The 25,056-nt window shown below is 37.6% G+C and overlaps 1 protein-coding gene across 3 annotated transcripts in view; it reads left to right on the plus strand.

The window, feature by feature from the left end:
* Window positions 1-25,056, plus strand: part of PRKDC (protein kinase, DNA-activated, catalytic subunit) — a 203,611-nt gene that overhangs the window by 139,110 nt on the left and 39,445 nt on the right. For all 3 annotated transcript variants that reach the window (XM_040487835.1, XM_040487836.1, XM_040487837.1), the window contains 8 exons: window positions 1,080-1,259; window positions 6,258-6,463; window positions 8,598-8,736; window positions 9,612-9,800; window positions 10,500-10,724; window positions 11,957-12,065; window positions 13,652-13,763; window positions 23,905-24,094. In XM_040487835.1, the coding sequence (XP_040343769.1) occupies window positions 1,080-1,259; window positions 6,258-6,463; window positions 8,598-8,736; window positions 9,612-9,800; window positions 10,500-10,724; window positions 11,957-12,065; window positions 13,652-13,763; window positions 23,905-24,094 (1,350 nt within the window). The remainder of the gene's footprint in view (window positions 1-1,079; window positions 1,260-6,257; window positions 6,464-8,597; window positions 8,737-9,611; window positions 9,801-10,499; window positions 10,725-11,956; window positions 12,066-13,651; window positions 13,764-23,904; window positions 24,095-25,056) is intronic.

The raw sequence follows: 25,056 nt of genomic DNA on the forward strand, positions 1-25,056 counted from the left end.
GGACTCCCTGGGAAATGAGAGAATTTGTGCATAAGACTCAAGAATTGGGGTTGTAGACCTGGGAGCCTGTCTGCCACAGGTTAGGTGAAAAAAGCAAGTTAGCGAACAGCAGACGTGTGCATGTCCATAAGAGACCAACCTGTGCGGTGGCTGTCTTCATGTAGTAGAATTATGAGTGATACTTACTTTCTTTTTTCCTAATCTATATTTTCTGAAATTTTACATTGCAACCATACAACTTTCTGTAAGACAAATACATTACTTAAAATAAATAACAAAGAACAGATCAAATTGTACTTTTTATTCAGACAGTTTTATCAAGCAAAATAATTTTTAAATTTTATTCATGCATTCGTGCCTTCATTTAAAAAATATAGACCCTGCATGCCAGGACTGTTCTTAATACTGGTGTCATAGGCACAGATACAGGATAATGTTCCTGTGGTCATGGAGTGTGAGGGTTAATGCCATAAAAGATGCCTTTAAAGGTAGCATGCTTTTAGGGCTGAAGCCACCAAACATGAAAAGCACAAAAATGGCTACTGATGGTTTTTAACAGTTTCAATTGTCATAATGATGGGACTTTGAAATTTTAAGTTGGCATTTTATTTAAGCTTATCGCTTATTCTCTTAAGCTTTGCAGTAATGCTGATGTGAGGATAGTACCTAAAAACCTCACTTAACCTCTCTGAAAGACCTTCCCAATTACGGCACTGATCGCTTGATGTGTATCATCTTGGCTAATCCTCACTACAACCCTGAGATGTGTTGTGTTATGCCCACGTTAAAGATAAGGAATCCAAAGGTCCAGACCCACTCGTGAGTTAAGCTATGTCTCCGTATGTGATTAAGTCAGCTTATATACTTGTGGGCCCCAAATCCATGGTACCACAGATATATTTGGTTAAATTTCAAATACTCCCCACGTCAGTGCCTGATAAAACTTTCTAAACAAAACTGAGATGTAAATTAGATATGTTTGCAGGAGTTTGTATTTTCAAATAAACTCTGATGGTAGCAGTAATTTCTATAGCATTTTTATTTCAGATCCTAATTTGTCTGTTTTGAATATTTTACAGAGAGACCCAATAATGGCAAAACAGCTCTTTGGCAGCTTGTTTTCTGGAATTATAAAAGAGATGGATAAACACAAGACCATGTCTGAGAAAAACATCATTACTCAAAAGTTGCTCCAGGACTTCAATCATTTTCTTAACACCACGTTCTCTTTCTTTCCACCTTTTGTTTCTTGTATCCAGGTGAGCGTCTACACATGTGCTTCATAAACTGCATTATCTACTTTGCCATGACCTGACTGTGTCACAATAACTTCATTTGTTCCACAGGCCAAAGCACAAGGTGTTTAACAATTTAGGTGTATTCTGTATGGTTACCTCTTCCCTGATGAGGTGTAATTTATTCGTTTTTTTTTGCTTTTTAAACAAACTTATATGGCCACCTGGGTGGCTCAGTCGGTTAAGTGTCCGACTTCTGCTTGGGTCATGGTCTCACAGTCTGTGGGTTCGAGCCCCACGTCGGGCTCTGTGCTGACAGCTCAGAGCCTGGAGCCTGCTTCAGATTCTGTGTCTCCCTTTCTCTCTGCTCCTCCCCTGCTCACGCTCTGTCTCTGTCTGTCTCTCTCTCTCTCTCTCTCTCCCCCTCTCAAAAAAATAAACATTAAAAAAAAAAAAACCTTATATGTGGCAGGATAATTAGAAATCAACCTTGGTGTAAAATGTTCTGATTTTTAGTATGCCAGTCCCTTTAGTGTTTTGGTTAAACCCTGTGTGTTGTTAGTAGTTTTTCCTTAGGTACTATTTCTCCAAATTATTTCCTGCCTCCTGAGTGCCTTTAAGAAATGTGGACTGAGCACATTCCTGACTTTGTTGTAAGTTGTGGGGACAGTGAGTGATGGAAGAAGCACAAATTTCTGCCCTCCTAGAATTACAGTGGGTGACAAACAATAAACAAATACAGAAGATAACATAACATAGTAGTGTCATCGAACTTGAGTACTACGGGAGTACTAAAGTAATGTAGGGTAGTAATGAAGCAGGGAGGGAGACAGCCTCTTGATCAGGGTGGGGGCTGTGTACTTAGACTGAGTGGTCAGAGAAGTCATGCTAAGGTAATACAGTTTGAGCAGATGTTAATAGAGGCATACTTTGAGTTACTACTTAAACATGCCTATTGGAAGGTTACTTTTTCATATAAGAAATGTTTCCTTTGCCGTTCAAAACACGATCATTACAAATTCCCTAATGGAAAGCCTTTTTTTATTTTTTATTTTTTTAAGTTTATTTATTTTGAGAGAGAGAGGGAGAGAGCAGGGAGGGGCAGAGAGAGAGGGAGACAGACTCTCAAGCAGGCTCTGCACTGAGAGCACAGAGCCCAATGTGGGGCTCAGACTCATAACCCTTGAGATCATGACCTGAGCGAAATCAAGAGTTGGACGCTCAACCGACCGAGCCACGTAGGTACCCCTAACGGAAAACCTTTTCAATTCATTTTAGTATTTTTATAACTAGTAGCCTCTCTGGGGTAATTTAAAATACATATATATTCTTGGGGCGCCTGGGTGGTTCAGTTGGTTAAGCATCCGACTCTTGATTTCAGCTCAGGATATAGTCTGATGGTTCATGAGATTGAGCCCTGTGTCAGGCTCTGCACTGAAGGCACGGAACCTGCTGGGGATTCTCCCTCCTTCTCTCTCTGCCCCTTCCCAGCTTGTATGCTCTCTCTCTCAAAGTAAACAAATAAACTTTAAAATAAAATAATGTTATTTAATATTATTTATCAGTAGCTTTGGTTTGCAAACTAATTGGGTAATAATTCCCTGAGATGAAACACTTGGTTTTCCTGTTTTGTTCTTTCTGATGTAGCATGAAACTATTAATATAGTTTCTTTTTATATATTAGTTCTATTTTTATTGGTTTATAATTTACAAGTAGAATTCCTTCATTATTTTCCTCCTGGCTACACTAAAGATAAGATTTGAGAAATTGCATTGAATCAGTCAGTGTTTCAAAAGAAGATTCTCTTTACACTGTATTCTGAAGTGATTTTTTAAAATCTGAATTCCTAGTTTTGTCCCTATATTTCTTTTTAAAAGCTGTTTTTTTCCATTGTTTTTTAAGACAGTCATTAACCGTCATTAAGGAAATAAATTACTTCTACTGGCTCTAGAGCTTGCAATTTGTCATTGCCTTTGGAAAAAGCAACATGATTGCAAGTTAGTGCCTGCAGTTTGCAGCATTTGCTGTTACGACTTTGTTTGTGGTTCATTTCTGAAACTATGATTTTTTTCCCTCTCTCCATGACGTCTTAGCACACTTGGCATGGCATTTATGTGACTTCTTGTTCTAGCAAGGGGTAGGGTCTCTTTGAGATGCCACTGCCCCACCATGACATCTCAGAATGAGTTTCTTGTCTGCTGCATATCCTGTATTTGTCAGACTATCCTGATTGTATCCCAGTCAGTGACTGGCAAACAGATGTTAATTTGGTTTAATTTAACAGATGTTAAATACATTTATGCTATTCATCGCTTGTTTCAACTTCATATAAAATTTTAACTTTCTTGGGGCGCCTGTGTGGCTCAGTTGGTTGGGCATCTAACTTTGGCTCAGGTCATGATCTCCTGGTTTGTGAGTTTGAGCCCCACATTGGGCTCTGCACGGACAGTGTGGACCCTGCTTGGGATTTTCTTTCTTCCCCTTTTTCTGCCTCTCTCCTGCTTGTTTTCTCTGTCTCTCAAAATAAATAAACTTTAAAAAACTTTTTTTGGCTTTCTTAAATTTTTTTTTTAATGTTTATTTATTTTTGAGATAGAGACAGAGCATGAATGGGGGAGGGTCAGAGAGAGAGGGAGACACAGAAGCAGAAGCAGAAGTGGGCTCCAGCCTCTGAGCCGTCAGCACAGAGCCTGACACGGGGCTCGAACTCATGGAGTGTGAGATCATGACCTGAGCCGAAGTCAGAAGCTCAATCGACTGAGCCACCCAGGCGCCCCTTGGCTTTCTTTACAAAACACCTAATGAGGATATTTTATGTGTAAATCTTTATTTAACAACTATGGAATATTTAAAATGAAGAAATGGCCCTTGCCTTCACCTACTACAGTGAGATAAGAGTCCAAACAAAAAATATTGTTATTAATTCTATTAGGCAGTCATCATTTTACAAATTAGACTTCATTACTTTATTCTCTTTTGGAATTTATAAGAAGTGTAATCAGCTGAAGTTTTTTTGGCTTAGCAAATCACTCTTTAGAAAGTAAAATGATACTGTCAATAAGATTATACAGAAGAGTCAGTCTTCTTGAAAATATACTCGCAGAACTCAACTTAAATTGTGAGAATGCATTTACATATAGAGGAGTAATATCCCAGTAATAGTTGTTTACTTATTTACAACTATTTCACAAAAGACTTCTATTGGCAATGGGAATAAATCTTAATGTCAGGGGCAACATTGTTTACTACAGTGTCTAGAATATAGAAGGCATTCAATAAATATTTATAGAATGAAATGATTCCTTGAAACTTAGAAGTATATTTATTTTAAAATAGTCTTGGGGCGCCTGGGTGGCGCAGTCGGTTAAGCGTCCGACTTCAGCCAGGTCACGATCTCGAGGTCCGGGAGTTCGAGACCCGCGTCGGGCTCTGGGCTGATGGCTCAGAGCCTGGAGCCTGTTTCCGATTCTGTGTCTCCCTCTCTCTCTGCCCCTCGCCTGTTCATGCTCTGTCTCTCTCTATCCCAAAAATAAATAAACATTGAAAAAAAAAATAAAAAAAAAAATAGTCTTGTGTAACTCAGGGTTTCTCTCTCTAAATTAGCAGATGTTATCTCAAAATCTGACACCTCAACTAAGACTGAGGCTTCGCTGTGTTATTAATTAATTTTATATGGATTTTTTTCCTGTACCACCAGTTCCTTCTAATAGACATTTTTGTTTGCTAGCTTGCTTTGGAGAATCTGTATTCTTTCAAGACCTCTAATGTAGAATTTAAGTTGGCTTAGTTAGACTTAGTAAGTAGTCCATGCATGGCACAGCTGGGAAGAAGGTGGTGTGGATGTGGCTTAGTGGGGACTGTCTTCACTGACTTTTCCAGATACCTGCATATATGTGCATACACAGACGTACACACCCACACAAGAACTATATGCATACATTCAGCTGTGTTGTTTTTTTTTTTTTAATTTTTTTTGACGTTTATTTATTTTTGAGACAGAGAGAGACAGAGCATGAACGGGGGGGAGGGGCAGAGAGAGAAGGACACACAGAATCGGAAGCAGGCTCCAGGCTCCGAGCCAGCAGCCCAGAGCCTGACGCGGGGCTCGAACTCACGGACCGCGAGATCGTGACCTGAGCTGAAGTCAGACGCCTAACCGATTGAGCCACCCAGGCGCCCCCATTCAGCTGTGTTTTAATGAAGATGCTGCCATACTGTTTTTTTTTAATCAAATGTATTTTTTTTAAGTTTATTTAATTTTGAGAGAGTGTGTGTGCATGTGCATGTGAGTGGGGGAGGGGTAGAGAGAGAGGGAAAGAGAGCATCCCAAGCAGGCTCCATGGTGTCAGCACACAGTAGAATGGGAAGCTCAATCCCACCAACTGGGAGATCATGACCTGAGCTGAAATTGAAAGTTGGCTGCTCAAATGACTGAGCCACCCAGGTGACCCTGCCATACTATTTATATTGTTCTGCATATTGATTTGTAGTTTATTTTTTATTGGTGTATATAGGACTCTCAAATTGAGAGTTACAAAGTAAAGGCCAATATAATTCCTGAAATCCTCTTATTCAATATTATTGTGAATCGGTTAGCCCCTGGGTGGAAGGAGATGGAAACAAAGATGTTAATTAGAGTAATGGAAATAAGTACCTACTTTCTGGTGTTTGGATATGAAATCTGTGTTTCAGCTGCTTTTCTCACCCGTTCAGGCTAAATATTCCTGGAAACTGCAATTGATGCCTAGATATACAGGGTATATAATTTTTCATAATTTGCTAGTACTTTTCTTTAAAGTAATGTCTAAATTGATAGTGTAAAAATCAAAGGTCATTTCCTCCTTTGAGCAAGCTGAATGTTGAGGAAATTTTGTTAATAGAATTACACAGAGAAATTTTCTGGTTCTATCACTACTTACATCAAAATGTTCTTTCATGTTTAGTAAAATGAGTTACTCACTTGTGAAGATACGGTCAAAGTATCACAGCCTAAATAGCTGCATATGTTTGTGGTTTCATAGGAAATCAGTTGCCAACACACAGACTTGCTGAGCCTCAACCCAGCTTCTGTCAGTGCTGGCTGCCTGGCCAGCCTGCAGCAGCCCGTGGGCATCCGCCTCCTTGAAGAGGCCCTGCTCCAGCTGCTACCACCAGAGCCACCTGCCAAGCGGTTTCAGGGGAGGACTCGCCACTCACCTGATGTCGTCAGATGGATGGAACTTGCTAAGTAAGCTTTGTGATCCACTGTTGGGAGAACAGTGAATTTGACTAAAGTAATACACAAAAATCGTTTCATTTTGGCAGAAAATGAGCAAATAAAGTTGATCGTAACACTTCTGTGAAATTTTTTGAAAAATCTCTCTGGCTAAGTACCATTCCATGAGTTAAGAATAGTTGTCACAACAAGGAATGTCTTGCTCCAGGAAAGATTAATTAATTAAACATACACAGTCCTTTTAAAAGGACTCAGGGTGTTAACTACCAAGTTTAGTTTCCTGTAAAGTGTGGCCGTTACTTAGTTTTGTATGTTTTTACTGCTTTACTTAAACGGAATTGAGGATAATTTATTTTCAGCAGGACTCAAACTCTTATATAGACAATTTAATCCAATTACTTTATTTAGGAAAAACAAGTTCCATTTTGTCATTCTATGCCATTTTGCATTATGTATGTTTTTTTCCTTACTTGTAGTTTCATTATAAAAAAGCCAGTGTCTAATTCTGAGAAGGATGTTAGATTAGGTTAAAATTAAATTTGAACTTATATTTTTTAGTGCTGATTTTTAGATCTTCAGGTTCTAGGAAAAAAGAGAATAAAAGTAAACGTGAGGAATCCTTGTACTATTCATATCTTAACTGAGCATTATGTGTGAACAAGACATTATGTCAGGTGCTAAGAAGAATTAAACATATCTCCCAGACTCACAAAAGTAGCCAACCAGTAGGAAATATATGTACTTTCCTGTATAACTAACCATAACATGAAATGGGAGGTGGTGAGATCTCTGAGAGGCAAGACAGAGGGCAGTTCAGAGGGTGCGTCTTGGCTAATACTGCTTCTGTCTAAGGAGCTGTTGTTATCCTGTTGTTCTAGATGTGTAGATGAACAGTCAGTAACAGTTTGTATATTTAATATTTTCAGAGAATGAGAAACTCGTGTGTATTTTCTGGGTAAATGAAGCACACAACTTTTAGAGCCTAAACTTTAAACACTGTTTTCTAACTTTATTTAATACTTCTTCATAGTTTACATATAATATTTTACATTCCTTTCAAACAGAGTAGTGAGAACATAATTTTGCCTGTTGATGATTTGGGTCATCATTTTGACCATGTTATAGTGCGTATCATCCTGGGACCATGGGGCCAGTGCAAGGTGGATGTGAGACTAATCTCTTTTCCAGCTACTGAAAAATGTTTGTAATTCTCATCTCCTCTTGAGCTCTTGGACTGTGAGCTGTCGTCCTACCTCCCATCTCCCCACCTCTGCCTCTGACTTGTTACCCATAAGCCTCTATGAGCAGGGCAAAGAGAGGGCCATGTCTACTAGATTTTTATCTAAATTTGGAATCCTTAGGCTCTGAGAGAGCTAAGGGCTTTTTTGATGTAACAAGTACATGAGATTTCATACCTGCGAAAGGACCAAACTGCAGGAAAGCCAAGGAGGAAGCAGTCCTCACTGGCTGGCCAGGTGACTGCAGCATCAGGAAGAGATAACATTTGTGTTGAAACTTAAAAGAGGGGGGAAAAATTGTAGGGGAAGGGAACAAACTTATTAAAAATTTTCTTGAGAATGTCTTAACAGAGGAAGTTTGTTTGAAGGGGTAAAGTAGATTTTTGTTAATGTGAAGAGAAGAATGGGTGCTCAAGTATATAGTAAGGCTGTAAGAAAATTACTTGTCAGTAGAATCAAGATGGCCCATAGAATGTGGATTAAAACATGGCTTTATTAGAACCAGGATTAATTTTTACTCACTCTGGACTCTTGGCTACGTTCCAAATTTTAGGTCTAGACAGGATTTCAAATAGGTCACCCACTGGTATGTGCATTATTACTGTAATGGATTAACACAGAATGGTCTCATTTAATGACACAATTTATCCATTGTAAACTTACAATATTTTCAGATTTCACTTTAAATGCACTTTAGAATAATCTCTGCTTCCTGTATGACTAAAGTAGTAAAACCTAATGGTAACTTCATAGTGTGTAAGATTTTATATTTATAGAACAAAAATAACATATATCCTTTTTGGCTAAGATAATGTGACATCTGGATTTATTATCATTTCATTAGAATAAAAACTTTAAAAATATTGACGTAGTCATTGATTTGGACTTTCTTTTTGGCTTGTTTTTAGACTGTATAGATCAATTGGAGAATATGACGTCCTCCGTGGTATTTTTAGTAGTGAGATAGGAACAAAGCAAATCACTCAGAATGCGGTATTAGCAGAGGCAAGAAGCGATTACTCTGAAGCTGCTAAACAGTATAATGAGGTAAAACTGATCACTAGCAAATATGCCAGTTGCTTAAGCACTTTTGTTTTCTGATTGGAAAAACTGTTACCTTTAGAATTTAGAGTTTTGTAATGTTTCAACTTTATTCCTTGGTTTTTACACAAAAATTAGTGGGAGAGAATAGTTTCATAATAACAAAATGTGAAATAACTATTGCTTTATCTTTTACTCTTTTTAAGAAAACATCATTGAATAAAGGAGAAAGCATTTCATACCAAATGCTGTAAAACTGTTAAGATGTTATTTCAGTATCTGCTGTTATTATATAATTTCTCTTAAGGTAGATTGTTTTCCTTCAGTAAGTAAAAACTTTATAAAGAGATAGGTAAAAATTGGTTTGGAGATGACTAAGTTCAGCTTTGTACAGTTTGTATTTTGAGTTGCCAGTGGCTATCTAGGTATAGATGTCTAGTAAGTAGCTTAAATTCAGAGTCCATGACCTATGAGATTCTTGAATGAGCAGTCCAGATTGTAAAGTCCTTTGCAATTTTCTGTAAATGTCCTATTTTCTAATTTTCAATCTAAGAGCTCTTTAAGTAGTAAATAATCCACAGTATTGATTCGGATCAAATTTTGGGTCATTCAGAATCTTCAGTTTATTAATTGGCTTCATTGGTAAGTTTCTCAGAGAAATCATTTCCTCTTGGTTTTTATGTTGATTTGTTCCTGTGAGATTTCTTTTGTTTTTTTTTTTTCTTCCATTTAGTGTTACTCTGTTTTCTCTTTTCTCTCCCCTTGTCATAAATTTGAAAATTATTGTCCTTAGCATGAATAGTTTACTACCTATAATACAAAAGTTTTCATTTATATTCCTTCCAACTTTTAAAATAAATGTATGAACTTTTCTTCATGAGGCTCTCAATAAACAAGAATGGGTAGATGGTGAGCCTACTGAAGCTGAGAAGGATTTTTGGGAACTTGCATCCCTTGACTGTTACAACCAGCTCGCTGAGTGGAAATCATTGGCATACTGTTCTATAGTCAGCGTTGACAATGAAAACCCTCCAGATCTAAATAAAATGTGGAGTGAACCATTTTATCAGGTGGGTAGAATTACATTTGAAGTCACTGAGATAAATATTATAGATAGCTGTTTTCTAATTAATGAAATTGTTTAAAACTTTTCAAAAACAAGGTAGTAGTTATAAAGCATAGAACATTTGTATAACCTGACTCCCCCCAACAACTCCATAGTATTGTCAAATCTCTTTAGCCATTCTTTTTATCTCTTTTTTAGCCACTTTTGGCCACTCCTTTCCAAGTATATGGGATGCATTTAAAAATAAACATTAATATCCATAGTATAACTACATGGAAGAATATTTCTTGGTGTCTCTGCCCTGAGACACAGGATACACATGGGGTAGCCCTTACCCCTGGGGTGACATGGTTCCCCTCTCATGGGATCACCCCAACTCTTGGAGGGAAATGACTCACCTGGTCCCCACAAAGCAACTGTCTTGGCTGTGCTTGTAGATTCCTCACTTGTGTGTAACATCCAAAGATCTTTCAGCTAAAAGTAGCTCCCATTTTCCATAGAACATGTTTCTGTGTATTTTGTGCTTACAAAAATCAGTAATTTTAAGTGAATGTGTCCTAAGAATTGTAGTTTTAGGTTTGAAACATCAAACATTGTCACTTTGGATCTAAATCTGGACCTACAAAATTATACCAATGGATATTGTAGTACTAAAATACTCATATTGGTTTTCTGAAGTTACAAGTAGTCTTCTCTTCCTTAGGAGACCTATCTACCTTACATGATCCGCAGCAAGCTGAAGTTACTGCTTCAAGGGGAGGCTGACCAGTCCCTGCTGACATTTATTGATGAGGCTGTGAACAAGGAGGTTCAGAAGGCTCTTATTGAGCTGCATTATAGTCAGGAATTGAGTCTTCTTTACCTCTTACAAGACGATGTTGATAGAGCCAAATATTATATTGAAAATTGCATTCAGATTTTTATGCAGGTAATACAGATACACCCATCTGAAATGTACCATTTCTATGATACTTTTAAGTCCATAAACTCATGAACAAAAAAAATCAACACACAAAAAGTTTCTTCTAAAATCTTTTCACTTTGTCCTTTGTCTTAATGCATTTTTTTAAATTTTATTTTTTATTTTTTTTAAATTTGCATCTAAATTAGTTAGCATCTAGTGCAACAATGATTTCAGGAGTAGATTCCTTAAGCCCCTTACCCATTTAGCCCATCCCCCTCCCACAACATCTCTAGTAACCCTCTGTTTGTTCTCCATTATTTATGAGTCTCTTCTGTTTTGTCCCCCTCCGTGTTATTATAGTATTTTTGTTTCCCTTCCCTTATGTGCATCTGTTTTGTCTCTTAAAGTCCTCATATGAGTGAAGTCACATGATTTTTGTCTTTCTCTGGCTAATTTCACTTAGCATAATACCCTCTAGTTCCATCCACGTAGTTGCAAATGGCTTAATGCATTTTTAGTCCCTTTTGTTTTTCTGTTTAAGAAGTTCTTTTTTTGTTTTTTTGTTTTTTGCTTTTCCTTGGGTTTTATTTTTTTCTTCCAAGATTTTGTTTAAATTCAAGTTACTTAACACATAGGGTTGTGCTGTTAAAGAATACTTGAGAGTAGACTTTTCATCTAGAGTGGCTGAATGGAAGTTTGGTTGCTTTGTGGAGGGTATGAACTAATCTTCCCTGATCATTTTCCACCATTATACCTTCTTTCCTTTTTGCTTTTATGAGAATCTTCTGATATTTGGTTTTAAAGTCAGTGTCTTTATAGAGCCTATTAATTAACATTTATCATTGGCTGATAATTGATCATAGAAGCATATTCATTCGTTATCGTTATTTTAAAAATTTTTTGAATTTGTTTAGTAGAGGAAGTTTATTGGAGAAGAAGGAGTTGGCTTCTGTAGTTGGCAGTTTTACTTTATAGGATGTTGTGATTTTTAAAAACTGGTGGTCAATAGAGGCAACAGTAGTCCAGTTGTATTGATTTTTTTGACTTCATTGAGCCAAAATGTGATTAAAAACCTGAATTATTTAAAAAATTTTAAACCGTTTGTTAATTGCTTCTATGAGCTAATTATTAACTATTCTGAGACACATTTTTGTAATTGATGTAAGGTAGTTGCTGTATTTCATGTTTTAGGGAACTGTATTAAAATTTAAAGTAGGAAATTGATTTATAAACAATGTTAAATATCTTTTTTCTAGAATTACTCAAGTATTGACGTTCTCTTACACAGAAGTAGACTCACCAAAGTGCAGTCTGTACAAACTATTATAGAAATTCAGGAGTTCATCAGTTTTATAAGCAAACAAGGTAATTTTTTTAGACTACCTTTTTTTCTCTTATACTTATGGAAAGGTTTTGGTATGATTATTTTGCTTAGTGAAAGTGAAACATGTACTGAATGTGTGGGTTAGAAAATACTTTGAGTTCATGCTGCAAATACATATTTTGAGGTCATTGAAATAAATGTTTAAGATGGACAAGCACTATTCTAGGCACTGGGGATGCAAAGCCAAATAAAACATATTGCCTAGCTTGAAGAAGCTTTCAGAAGAGTGGGGTAATCCCCACACGATATGACCCATACTGAGGCAGAGGGATTTCCCATGTCAAATATGTAAAACAGAATCTGCCCTGGACTGAACGGTGCAGGAGGCTCCTGGAGAAACGGCCTGAGTTGATGGTGGAGAAACAGAGGGGCTCACAGAGGACCTTTCTTATCGAAAGCCTGCAGTGTCTCAGAGGGGCTAGAAGTTCAGTGACTGGGTACCACATACCCTGGCCTGAGGGGAGGTGAAGCTCCTGGTGGCAGTGTGCAGACCCTGAAGGTCTTTCTGCTACAAACAAGTGGATTTTATCCTGGCCCCTGTGAGAGGCCACCCAAAGTCAAAGGGAAAGAGTACATCTTTGCAATGGTAATATGTCTTAGTCATAAACTGGAATTTCAACTTGTGTCCTAAATAATTTTAAATAATTGTGAAAGACCCTCTCAGAGTACTGATAAAAATTGATATTCGTATATATCTACAATTAATCATTCTCTGCTTTAAATTTGGAGAATTCTTTTTCAAGCGCATATTATTAATGACAGATCATTCATTAAGTGTTTTCTACTTTCTAGGACGTATGTTAATCTTTTTTTTCTATAATGCATAGTTTTTATGACAGCCTTATGAGAGGTAGATTCCTTGCTTTTTCATTTTATAAATAACTTACCTAAGCTAATATGTGAAAGATTCAGATTTTGAACCCAGGACTGTCTGATTTAAGCTTATGCTCTTAACCACTACTTTCCCACCAACAGAAAGAAACTAAAGCTTTAAGCATTATCAATGTGAAATTTAAATTTCCTGGGGGTTGTCATGAATCTCCTGAGTCCCGATTGCTTTGGTTATTATTATTACCATGTAACCTTGTACAGGTACCAAGGTCGGAGGCAGTATTTCGTCATTCAACACAATGATGCGTCTCCGGCTTAAGTGATGAAAATTCACAAAAATTGCATAAACTAAGACTATAATATAAGTATCCCTATGCTGATTCAGATCAGATTTTGCCAACAAGAAAATTGGCTGCAGCCCTATGAAAGCTTTTCAGGTTTCGATCCTTTATAGATTTTGGAATTGTAGATGAAAGACTGTGGATCTGTGCTAAATGTAAAAATTGTGTATGTTTATTTCCCCATTTTTACTCTGTGTCTTAAGAAATTGAGCTGTAATGACAAACTGTATTAGGCTTACTATGGTAACTTTGTATTCCTGTTGTGAAAGACAAAACAAAAATTTGTAATTTGGTCAAGAAATTTGAATTAAGTTTTTATTTACTAATGGCAGCCCTACTTTGTAAGTTGCTCTTATCATTGAGCTGTGGATATAGCCATCTTCTAATATTTTTAGGTAATTTATCATCTCAAGCTCCCCTTAGGAGACTTCTAAAAACCTGGACAAACAGATACCCTGATGCTACAATGGATCCAATGAACATCTGGGATGACATCATCACAAATCGGTAAGATGTGATCACTTTTTTTTTTTTAATATTTATTTTTGAGAGAGAGACAGCGTGCGAGTGGGGGAGGGCGGAGAGAAAGGGAGACAGAGTGTCTGACGCAGGCTCCAGGCTCTGAGCTGTCAGCACAGAGCCCGATGCGGGGCTCGAACCCACAAACCATGAGATCATGACCTGAGCCGAAGTCGAACGCTTAACCCAGTGAGCCACCCAGGTGCCCCAAGATGTGATCTTTTTGAACTGAATGTGGATTTTTAGGAAATTGCCAGAATGGGTGTTTAGGAAAATGTGGGGTTTGAGCCTAGTGTGTATAGATCAGGCTCATCTTGCTGGTTTCTCGTGTAAGTTGTTCTCATACAGCTCTCCATGTCAGCAGTGTCTCCTTTGTCCCAGCCTATCCCCTGCCTGGGAATTGCTGCCCACTGACATGGAATTCATCGTGTGCTGGGAGGTTGATTGCGAACACACTGTTGGCAGTGAGAGAAAGCAGGGGAGCAGCGGGGGCAGTGGTCCACCTGCTTCTGTCTCAGGGCCAAATGTTAGCAACTGAAATGGCAGCAGAGAAAACACTGCTTCGTGATTTGTTACTATTCTAATTTGGATTTTTGACACTTGTGCCTCCTGCCTCTTGACTCTTATTTCATAACTGTATGTATCACTTTACCAGATTTGAGATCATTTTCATACACTCAGCTTTTCCTTGCCCTGTGGAAACCCAGGTAATCCCTGAGGCAGATACTAGCCATGTATTTCAGAGATCAGGCACCAGAATCAGAGAGGTCGTGAATTATTTTGTGCAAGTATGCACAGGAAGTGGGACTCAAGGACTGTGGCCCCGTGTGGTGTTCTTGCCATTATATCCTATTTCCTCTGCTACTACAGGTGTTTTGTTTGGTTTTGTTTTGTTTTTGCTTTTTATTTTTTGTACTTTTTTTTTTTACTCTTTATTTTGAGGTAAGTTCTTATCTATAGAAAAGTTGAAAGAAAAGTAGAACTCCCATGAACTGCGTACCTTTTACACAGTCCAATGTTTTCAAACATTTTTAACATGTTACCACATTAGCTTTTTTATTTTCTCTCCCGACACACACATAATTATGTTCTGAACCATTTGAAGTTAAGGTACATATATGTGTCTCTTTATCAGTGCGCATTTCCTAAGAGAGTATTGTTTTATATAACACCAGTACAATAATAACTTCACTGTTTTCTTTTTTAATACAGCCCCAATTTCAGTTTTGTCAGTTGTCCCATTAGTGTCCTTTGAAGCATTTTCTCCCCTTCTAAGACGATATCCAGCCCATAATCTCATATTGCATTTAATCGATATGTCTTTCTGGCCTCTTAATCTGGAACACTTTCCTAGCCATCTTTTATGACATTGACATTTTAGAGAAATGTTCCTCAGTTTGCGTTTGTATATTCTCACGGTTAGGTTCAGGTGGTACATCCATAGTTAAAATACTACTTAAGTGAAATATTTTCAGGGTATTACATCTACAAGCAGGATGTACATGTGCTTTTTACTGGTAATAGTAATTTTGATTGCCTGGTTAAAATATTGTCTGGTCTTTCACACGAAAAGATGCTCAATGTTAGTGATCGTCAGGAAAATACAAATCAAAACTACAATGAGATCCTACCTCACACTTGTCGGAATGACTAAAGTCAACAACGCAAGAAACAACAGGGGCTAGTGAGGATGTGGAGAAAGGGGAGCTCTATTACACTGTAGGTAATACACTGCAAACTGGTGCAGCCACTCTGGAAGGCAGTATGAAGGTTCCTAAAAAAGTTAAAAATAGGGGCACCTGGGTGGCTCAGTTGGTTGAGTGTCCAACTTCGGCTCAGGTCATAATCTCACGGTTCATGGGTTCAAGTCCCCCAGCGAGCTCTGTGCTGACAACTCAAGAGCCTGGAGCCTGTTTCATATTCTGTGTCTCCCTCACTCTCTGTCCCATCCCACTTGTGCTGGGTCTCTCTGTCTCTCTCCCTCAAAAATAAAACATTAAAAAAATTATTTAATAAATTAATTAAATAATAAAAATAGAACTGTCCTACAACCCAGCAGTTGCACTACTAGTATTTACCAAAAGGATACAAAAATGGTGATTCGATGGGGCACATGCACCTCAGTGTTTATAGCAGCACTATCAATAATAGCCAAATTATGGAAACAGCTCAAGTATCCATCAACTGATGAATGGATAAAGAAGATGTGGTATATAAATACACAATAGACTCAGCCATAATAAGAATGAAATTTGCAACAATATGGATGGAGCTAGAGGATATTATTTTGCTAAGCTAAAAAAGTCAGTCAGAGAAATACAAATACAAATGATTTCACTCATACATGAAATTTAAGAAACAAAACAAATGATCAAAGGGGAAAAAAAGAGAGGCAAACCAAGAAACAGACTCTTAACTATTGAGAACAAACTGAATTACCAGAGGGGGTGGTGGGGGGAGCAGGGCATGGGTGAAATAGTGATGAGGATTGAGGAGGGCACCTGGCTTGATGAGCATGGGGTGTTGTATGGAGGTGTTGAATCACTATATTGTGCCCCTGACACTAACATAACACCGTATGTTAACTAACTGGAATTAAAGTACAAACTTAAAATACATACATATGTACATACATACATAATAAAAAATGAGAACTCAGAAAAAATATTATCTGGTGTTCAGTGTGTAATGCCTGTTTTTGTTTTAAGCCTGTTTTTTTTTTTTTCTTTGCAACTAACAAAAAGGGTGGGAGAAGCTTTGAAACATGCATATATCCTGCTTCTCCTAAGACTTAGCCCTCTGTGTTTTGTATCTGTGGATGACTTTTAGCCCAAACCAGTCTTAACAATGATAGTTGCAAGGTGATGATTTTCTAACTCCAGCCCTTGTTCCATATTTATCAGAATACATCTTAGTGTAAGGAAGAGCCTTCCCTTCTCCATCTATTTGTTTATTCATTTACTTGAATTTTAGCTATCAATACAGAATCATGGTTTCCAGTTTTACTTAATGGAATGTAATCTGTTGCTATTCTTATTTATTTCATGTTCAAATTGTCTCAGATTTGCCCAGCAGGAGCCCCTTCAAACTGACAGTACAGGCACATCTTGCAAAATTATTCTGCATTTTTTCTAGCAATGTTATAGTCTTAGTTCTTACATTAGGTCTATGATCTAAAGGAAGATAATATTTGTAGATGGTGTGATGTGGGGGTACATATTCTGATGGCTTTTTTGTATGGCTGTCTGGTTGTTTAGTCCCATTTGTTCAAAAGTCTTTTCATAATTGAATTGCCTTGGCACCTTTTTTGAAAATCAATGACCATATATGTGTGGGTCTGGTTTTGAATGCTCTGTGCTATTCCTTATTTATATATACATATATATTTTTTCATATATCAAACTGTCCTCATTACTGTTGCTTTAAAATAGTCTTGAATCAGATAGGGTGTGTACTCCAATTTTTTCTTTATGAAATTTCTTTGTCTGTTTTAGGTTCTTTGTATTTATATGTACATTTTTAGAATCTGCTTGTCAATTTTATTTATTTTGAGAGAGAAGAAAAGCGAGCATGCGCAGTAGAGGAACAGAGATGGGGAGAGACAGGATCCAAAGCAAGCTCCATGCTGTCAGCTCAGAGCTCAGTGCAGGGCTCAAACTCCTGAACCATGAGATCATGACCTGAGCCGAAATCAAGAGTCAGACACTTAACCTACTGAGCCACTCAGGTGCCCCTCTGCTTGTCCATTGCTGCCAAAAACAAAAACTCAGAGTTTGGGATTTTGTTTTCACTATAGAGCAAGTTTGGGAGTTGCCATCTGGACAGTATAGAGCTCTCTAATATGTATATAGTTCTTCCATTTATCTAGGTTTATTTATTTAGGTTTCTTTTCTTTCTCTTTTTCTTTTTTTTTTTTTTAGTGCCCATCATGATAAGTGTACTTTTAAATTCCCTTTATCTGTTTCACTCATGCCCCCACCTGCCTCCCCTTTGGCAACCACCAGTTTGTTCTCTGTATTTAAGAGTCTGTTTTTGGTCTGGTTTTTCCTTTGTTCATTTGTTTTGTTCCTTAAATTCCACATATGAGTAAAATCATATGGTATTTGTCTTTCTCTGTTTATTTCACTTAGCATTATACTCTCTAAGTCCATCCCTTTTGTTGCAAATGGCAAGATCTCATTCTTTTTTATGGCTGAATAATATTCATTCCATTGTGTGTATATGTGTGTGCGTGTGCACACACACACACACACACACACAAACACCACATCTTTATCCATTCATCTATCAGTGGACACTTGGGTTGCTTCCATAGCTTGGCTATTATAAATAATGCTACAATAAACATAGAGGTGCATATATCTTTCCAAATTAGTGTTTTCATTTTCTTCAGATACATACCCAGTAGTGAAGTTGCTGGATCACATGGAAGCTGTATTTTTAATTTTTTGAGGAACCTCCATACTGTTTTCCACAGTGACTGCACCAATTTACATTCCCACCAACAATACATGAGGGTTTCTTTTTCTCCACATTATCACCAATGCTTGTTATTTCTTGTCTTTTTTATTTTAGCCATTCTAACAGGTATAAGGTAATATCTCATTGTGTTTTTTTTTTTTAATGTTTACTTTTGAGAGAGAGAGAGAAAGCGTGAGCAGGGGAGGCACAGAGAGAGGGAGACACGGAATCCAAAGCAGGCTCCAGGCTCCAGGCTCCAGGCTGTCAGCCCAGAGCCTGACGCGGAGCTCAAACTCATGAGCTGTGAGATCATGACCTGACCCGAAGTCAGATGCTTAACTGAGTGAGCCACTCAGGTACCCCTCTCGTGGTTTTGATTTGCATTTCCCTGATGATGAGTGATATTGAGCATCTTTTCATATGTTGGCCATCTGTGTGTCTTCTTTGGAAAAATGTCTATTCAGGTCCTACTCCCATTTTAAAAATCAGATCATTTGCTGTTTTGGTGTTGAATTGTATAAGCTCTTATATATTTTGAGTATTAACTCCTTATTGGATATATCATTTGCAAACATATTCTCCCATTCAGTAGGCTGCCTCTTAGTTTTATTGATTGTTTCCTTTGCTATGCGAAACCTTTTTATTTTGGTGTAGTTCCAGCAGTTTATTTCTTCTTTGGTTTCCCTTGCCAGAGGAGACATATCTAGAAAAATGTTTCTGTGGCTGTTGTAGGAGATATTACTGCCTATGTTTTCTTCTGGGAGTTTTATGGTTTCAGGTCTCACATTTAGGTCTTTAATCCATTTTGAGTTGACTTTTGTGTATGGTCCAGTTTCATTCTTTTGCATGTAGCTGACCAGTTTTCTCAGCACCATTTGTTGAAGAGACTGTCTTTAACCCATTGTATATTCTTGCCTCCTTTGTCATAGGCTAATTGACCATATGATAAGTGTGAGTTTATTTCTGGACTTACTGTTGTGTTCCATTGATCTGTGTGTCTGTTTTTGTGTCAATATGATATTGCTTTGATTACTACAGCTTTGTAGTATGGCTTGAAATCTGGGATTGTGATAACTCCACCTTTGTTCTTTCTCAAGGTTTTGAATATTTGGGGTCTTTTGTGGTTCTACAACACATTTTAGTGTTATTTTCCTAGTTCTGTGAAACATGTTGGTATTTAGTTAGGAATTGCGTTAAATCTGTAGATTGCTTTGGGTAGTATGGGGATTATAACAATTTTGTTTCTTCTAATCCATGAACATGGAATATCTTCCATTAGTTTGTGTCATATTCATGTTTTTTAATCAGTGTTTTACAGTTTTCGAGTAAAGACCTTTCACTGTTTTGGTTAAGTTTATTCCTAGGTATTTTACTCCTTTTGATGCAATTGTAAACAGGATTGTTTCTGTAACTTCTCTTTCTACTACTTCATTATTAGTGTATAGAAACACAACAGGTTTCTGTATATTAATTTTGTTTCCTACAGCTTTACTGAATTTTTTTAATACTGCTAAGAGGGTTTTTTTGATGGCATCTTTATGGTTTTCTATATATGTGTCATGTCTTCTGCAAATAGTGAAACTTTTACTACTTTAATTGCAATGACTTTTTTTTTTTATGGATGTGTTTGGGTGTCTTGTTACATTCATTCCTAGGTATTTTATGTTTTTCAGTACCCTTCCAATTATTTGCTGTTCATATTTTCTGAAAGTTTTATTTTGTTTTAGCATGCATGGGTGTTGAATTTTGTCAAATGCTTTTTCCTGCATCTGTTTGATCATGTGCCTTAGGTATGTAGTCTACAGTTTTGTTCACATCCACTGGTTACTGATTGATTCTTTGTCTGGATGATCTGTCCATTTTTGAATGTGAGACACTAAAGTCTCCAACTATTATTGTCTTGCTGTCTAATTTTTCCATTTAGTGTTTGCTTTATGTATTTAGATGCTTCAATGTTAGGTGCACAAATATTTATAATTATTACATCTTCTTATAGGATTGACCACTTTATCATTATATAATGACTGTGCTGAAAGCTCAGAGACTGGAGGCTGCTTTAGATTATTCTGTGTCTCCCTCTCTCTCTGCCCCTCCCCCACTTGTGCTCTGTCTCTCTCCCAAAAATAAATAACCATTAAGGAAAAAAAAAAGAAAATTGATATTAATCGCTAGATGAACAAAAACTTAATTGATATTGTAGCAGGATTCTCGCAGAGTCGTGACACTGAGGCTTTTCTTTCCAGAAAGCAACTTTATATCTGCCAGCACTGCTCAGTTGGGTTCCTACCCAAAGAACTGAGCCCCGAGTGCCACATAATGTAGTTTTTAATGTATTTTCTACTTCTTTGTCTCCCATATACGGTAACACACAAACATGCTATCTCATTAAGTGGTCTCATGTTACAAGGTCATGAGGGATGCACGCATATAACCAGGTTGCCTTGTGGTTTTTTGTTTTTATTTTTTTTTTTAATGTTTATTAATTTTTGAGAGAGAGAGAGACAGAATGCGAGTAGGGGAGGAGCAGAGAGAACGGGAGACACAAAATCCAAAGCAGGTTCCAAGCTCTGAGCTGTCAGCAAAGAGCCTGACATGGGGCTTGGACTCATGAACCATGAGATTGTGACCTGAACTGAAGTCGGACGCTTAACTGACTGAGCCACCCAGGTGCCCCTGATTTTTGTTTTTTTCCCTTAGGGAGGGGACCCTATCACATTCCCACCTCTGATGCTTGGACCCCTGTATTATTTTGGGTCAAAGAGTATCATCTTTGTTTAGAGGTTTATATTTTCATAACATCATTACATGAGTGGCTATGTTTTTTGTTTCAATCATGGCCTCAATGAGACTGGAGACAGACCATGTAACCAGGGGAGCTAGGCAGGGTAGGATTAAGTAACCTCCCAGAATTAGGAGAATAATTTTTATGAGAGTTTTGAGTCCCCCAAAAGTTGAAAATCATCCTCCAAATAACTCCCCGGGGTTTTAACTGTTCTAGGTCTGGATGGGGATATGAGCAATCCTTTTTATTTGATTTGTGATCTTCTCTATGACTTTTTACTCATTATCTATCTGTAGGCAGTAGTTGCTCAGGCTAAACTTTCTATACTCTTTTCTCAGAAGCAAGCAGATAATCTAAGGCCAAGAGATTTTGATAGATAGCTTTGCGCATTTTGGTTTGCTGCTTGGCTAGTAAGTTAAGAGCTCTGGCAGTTTTATTGGGTATAATTTTTATAACAGTTACATTAGAATTTCTTAGATGGCAAACTATGAATCAGTTAAGCATGAGGCATATTTTCCAAGAGATCTCAATATCCTTAGTTTCTCTGCAACAAGTCAGAACCACAAACCTACATCTGGTAGTTAGTGCTTTAGTCTCTTATCTCGCATGATATCCAGTGAATGTAATCCTAATTTATCATGCAAGCAAAAACTTTAACATTTTACGTTACTAAAGACTTTGAAAGCTATCTTAACAATTACCTATGAAAACTATGAGACAGAGGCGCCTGGGTGGCGCAGTCGGTTGGGCGTCCGACTTCGGCCAGGTCACGATCTCGCGGTCCGTGGGTTCGAGCCCCGCGTCGGGCTCTGGGCTGATGGCTCAGAGCCTGGAGCCTGTTTCTGATTCTGTGTCTCCCTCTCTCTCTGCCCCTCCCCCGTTCATGCTCTGTCTCTCTCTGTCCCAAAAATAATAAATAAATGTTAAAAAAAAAAAATAAAAAAAAATAAAAAAAATGAAAACTATGAGACAGATAAAGTTAACCATTACTTTAAGTCATTCTTTAGCTGATAAATTGGAACAGAGATAACGAGCTTATTTGACCTTCAGCAAATCTAGGTAGAAAAAAAATTTTTTTAATTAATGTTGATAAAATTGTCTGAAACCAATAAACTTAAATTAGCGTAAACACTGAATACGTTTTACTTGGGTCCATGTAAGACAGTTTGTTCCCCATGGTTAATTTTTACCTAGAGAACTGGTGGGGAAATCTGAAATGGGTGGTCTTTGCTCCACAACTTCTATCTCTAGAGTGGGAGGAGGAGCCAATTATGTAGGCCTCACCCTAGGTGGTGCAGAAATAGGAGCGGGGGGTAGGAAGGGGGTAGGTAGGGTGGTAAGGAAAGGCAGAAGAGACGAGGTGCCAGCAGAAGGAAGAGAAAGAGAATTCCCAGTTTTAAATCTGGTCAGCTCAGACAAAGGAGCAGACTCCAGGTTTCTTTTGTTCTCTTTTCCACTAGTGGAATTAGGCAGTCCATGTCAGTTTGGAGGAGACAAGGAATTTCTCCAAAACAAAGGGAGTTTCAGCAGCTCTTTGGGAATATTCCTTAAAGTCCCTGTTCTGAGGTAGAATAACCAGAGACAGTTGGCTCTAATTATCATAGTCATTGACCCAGGAAATGAATGAGAGACAAGTCCCCACATACAGTCACACAGCAACTCCAAGCCACCACCCTACATTCAGCGCCTGAGAGTTGTGGCTTTGTTCCTCATCCCTATGGAATGATTAGGGCAACTCTGGGAGGTGATCAGGCTCCCCTTCTGCCTCTTAGCGGAGGTCTGCCAGAACGAACCCAGGTTCTTACCAGTCTGATGGGCGGCACTCCCTGAGCTGGTTCTTAGGACTCACGGGTTCCGTTGGTGTACACGGCATCCTCGTCCTGACACACCAGGAGGGCTGGCCTCCTGTGGATCTAGCGGTCTGCTAGCCCCTGGTGAGGCTGCCTCCCCCGGCACTCTGAGGTTCGTATCCCCAGTGGCAAAGGAGCTGGAAACACACCATCTCCAAATCCCGGATGAGCCTCCAAGTAATGTCACGGGATTCTCACACAGGGAGTCGTGACACTGAGGCTTGTCTTTCCAGGAAGCAACTTTATTCATGCTGGCACAGCTCAGTTGGGTTCCTACCCAAAGAACTGAGCCCAGAGTGCCACGTGGTGTAGTTTTTTTTATATATTTTCTACTTTATTGTCTCCCATATATGGTAACACACAAACATGTAGTCTGATTAGATTAAGTGGTCTCATGTTACAAGGTCGTGAGGGATGTTGTCATGTACACATATAACCAGGTTGCCTTGTTGTTTGTTTTTTGTTTGTTTTTTCTTAGGGAGGGGACCCTACCACAATATTAATCAGGGATGGATTGTATATGTTAAGGGCCTTTGTCAGTGTTTACTAACATGAAAATAATGAAAATGAAATCACTGGAACAGAGTCAGATATGTAAATTACAATACAAATAAAAATAATTTTGTAGCAATATAGCATTATCTTTTCATATTCCCAGTGATTATAACCTGTTTGCTGCTTTACAATTTTCATCTTTGGGGTAGGACCTTAGATTGGGAGATATGAAAAGGGAAATGGCTTCTGAGCCAACATAGTCATGTCACCCATTCATGGAGAGAACATTGTGCGTTTAAATGCTTTGTTTTGTGGAGGTATATGCAGTAAATGATATCTAGAAAAATATCTTTTAAAGAGTTGGTTAATTAAAAATAGATATTAAGTCTGGTGCCTAGAGTGTACATTTACAGTCTAAAAAATGACCAAAAATTTAATAGCTGTAGAATTTCTATTAATACCATCCAGTAGCTTACTGTATGTCCAAGATTTCTTTCATGAATCTATGGCATTAACTCTCACTTTTCTTTGTTTTTTGTAGCTGTTTCTTTCTCAGCAAAATCGAGGAGAAACTTATTCTTCCTCCAGATGATCATAGTATGTCCATGGATGGTGATGGAGATCCCAGTGATGGGATGGAAGTCCAGGAACAGGGAGAAGAGGTCTGTTCTCTGATTAAGAACTGTATGTTTTCTATGAAAATGAAGATGGTAGAAAGTGCAAGAAAGCAGGTGAGTACTCATGTTTGTAGTCCTCTATTTCTTTAAATTAGCTGGTTTTTAAACTTCTCCTTAAAATCTGAAGCTCAAAGATAATTGAATACTTAGTATTTTTGTTCTCTTTAAAAGAAAGTAAACTTGAAGAAACACTTAAAATTATCCAGAAAGTTCTAAAGTTTATTGCATACTTGTTAATCATTAGAAAATAATTATTTTCTGTTATTAAAAAAAGAAAATAAACCCAATATCAGATTGGATCCTGTGTAACAAAATGAATGTTTGCCAGTTAGTTACAAATTATGTTTAGGTTTATTTCATGGAGATAAAAATATTTATTTATAAAATAAAATATAAAATATATTTAGGTTTATTTTTTGTATATAAAATATTAAATCATATTTTTCATGTACTTAAATCATATTTGAATATACTAGGGGAGCTTACTCTTTTAATGACCCTATATTGATAGATTGCTATTATAAAGCAAAGAATGTTATTCTAGTAGAAATAATTAATATTTCTGTAAGTTTAAGTGCTAGTTTCTCGGTTTTTCTTTGAGATGGGTATTTTATCAGATAGGGATTTGTATATTTCAAATAACAGAAAACCCAACCCAGAGCAGTCTAGGTGAATAAAAGAAATCTGTTAGTTCCTATGAGTAAAGTCTAGAAGATCTGGCTTTCAGATACTCTGAAATATATTGTCAGCAAGGGCCTGCTTTCTCTCCCTCAGTTCTCTCTTCTACCATACTGATTTTGTCATCAGATTCTTTTTTTTTTTAAGTTTGTTTATTTTGAGAGAGAGAGAGAGGGAGGGAAGGAGGATGAGAGTGTGCATGAGTGGGGAAGGGTCAGAGAGAGAGGAGAGAGAGCTAATCCCAAGCAGGCTCCTCACTGTCAGCACAGAGTCCGATGCAGGGCTCAATCCCACAAACTGTGAGATCATGATCAGAGCTGAAATCAAGAGTTGGGTGC

Source organism: Herpailurus yagouaroundi, unplaced genomic scaffold (assembly GCF_014898765.1).
Source record: "Herpailurus yagouaroundi ecotype Mexico unplaced genomic scaffold, PumYag 165, whole genome shotgun sequence".
NCBI lineage: Eukaryota > Metazoa > Chordata > Mammalia > Carnivora > Felidae > Herpailurus > Herpailurus yagouaroundi.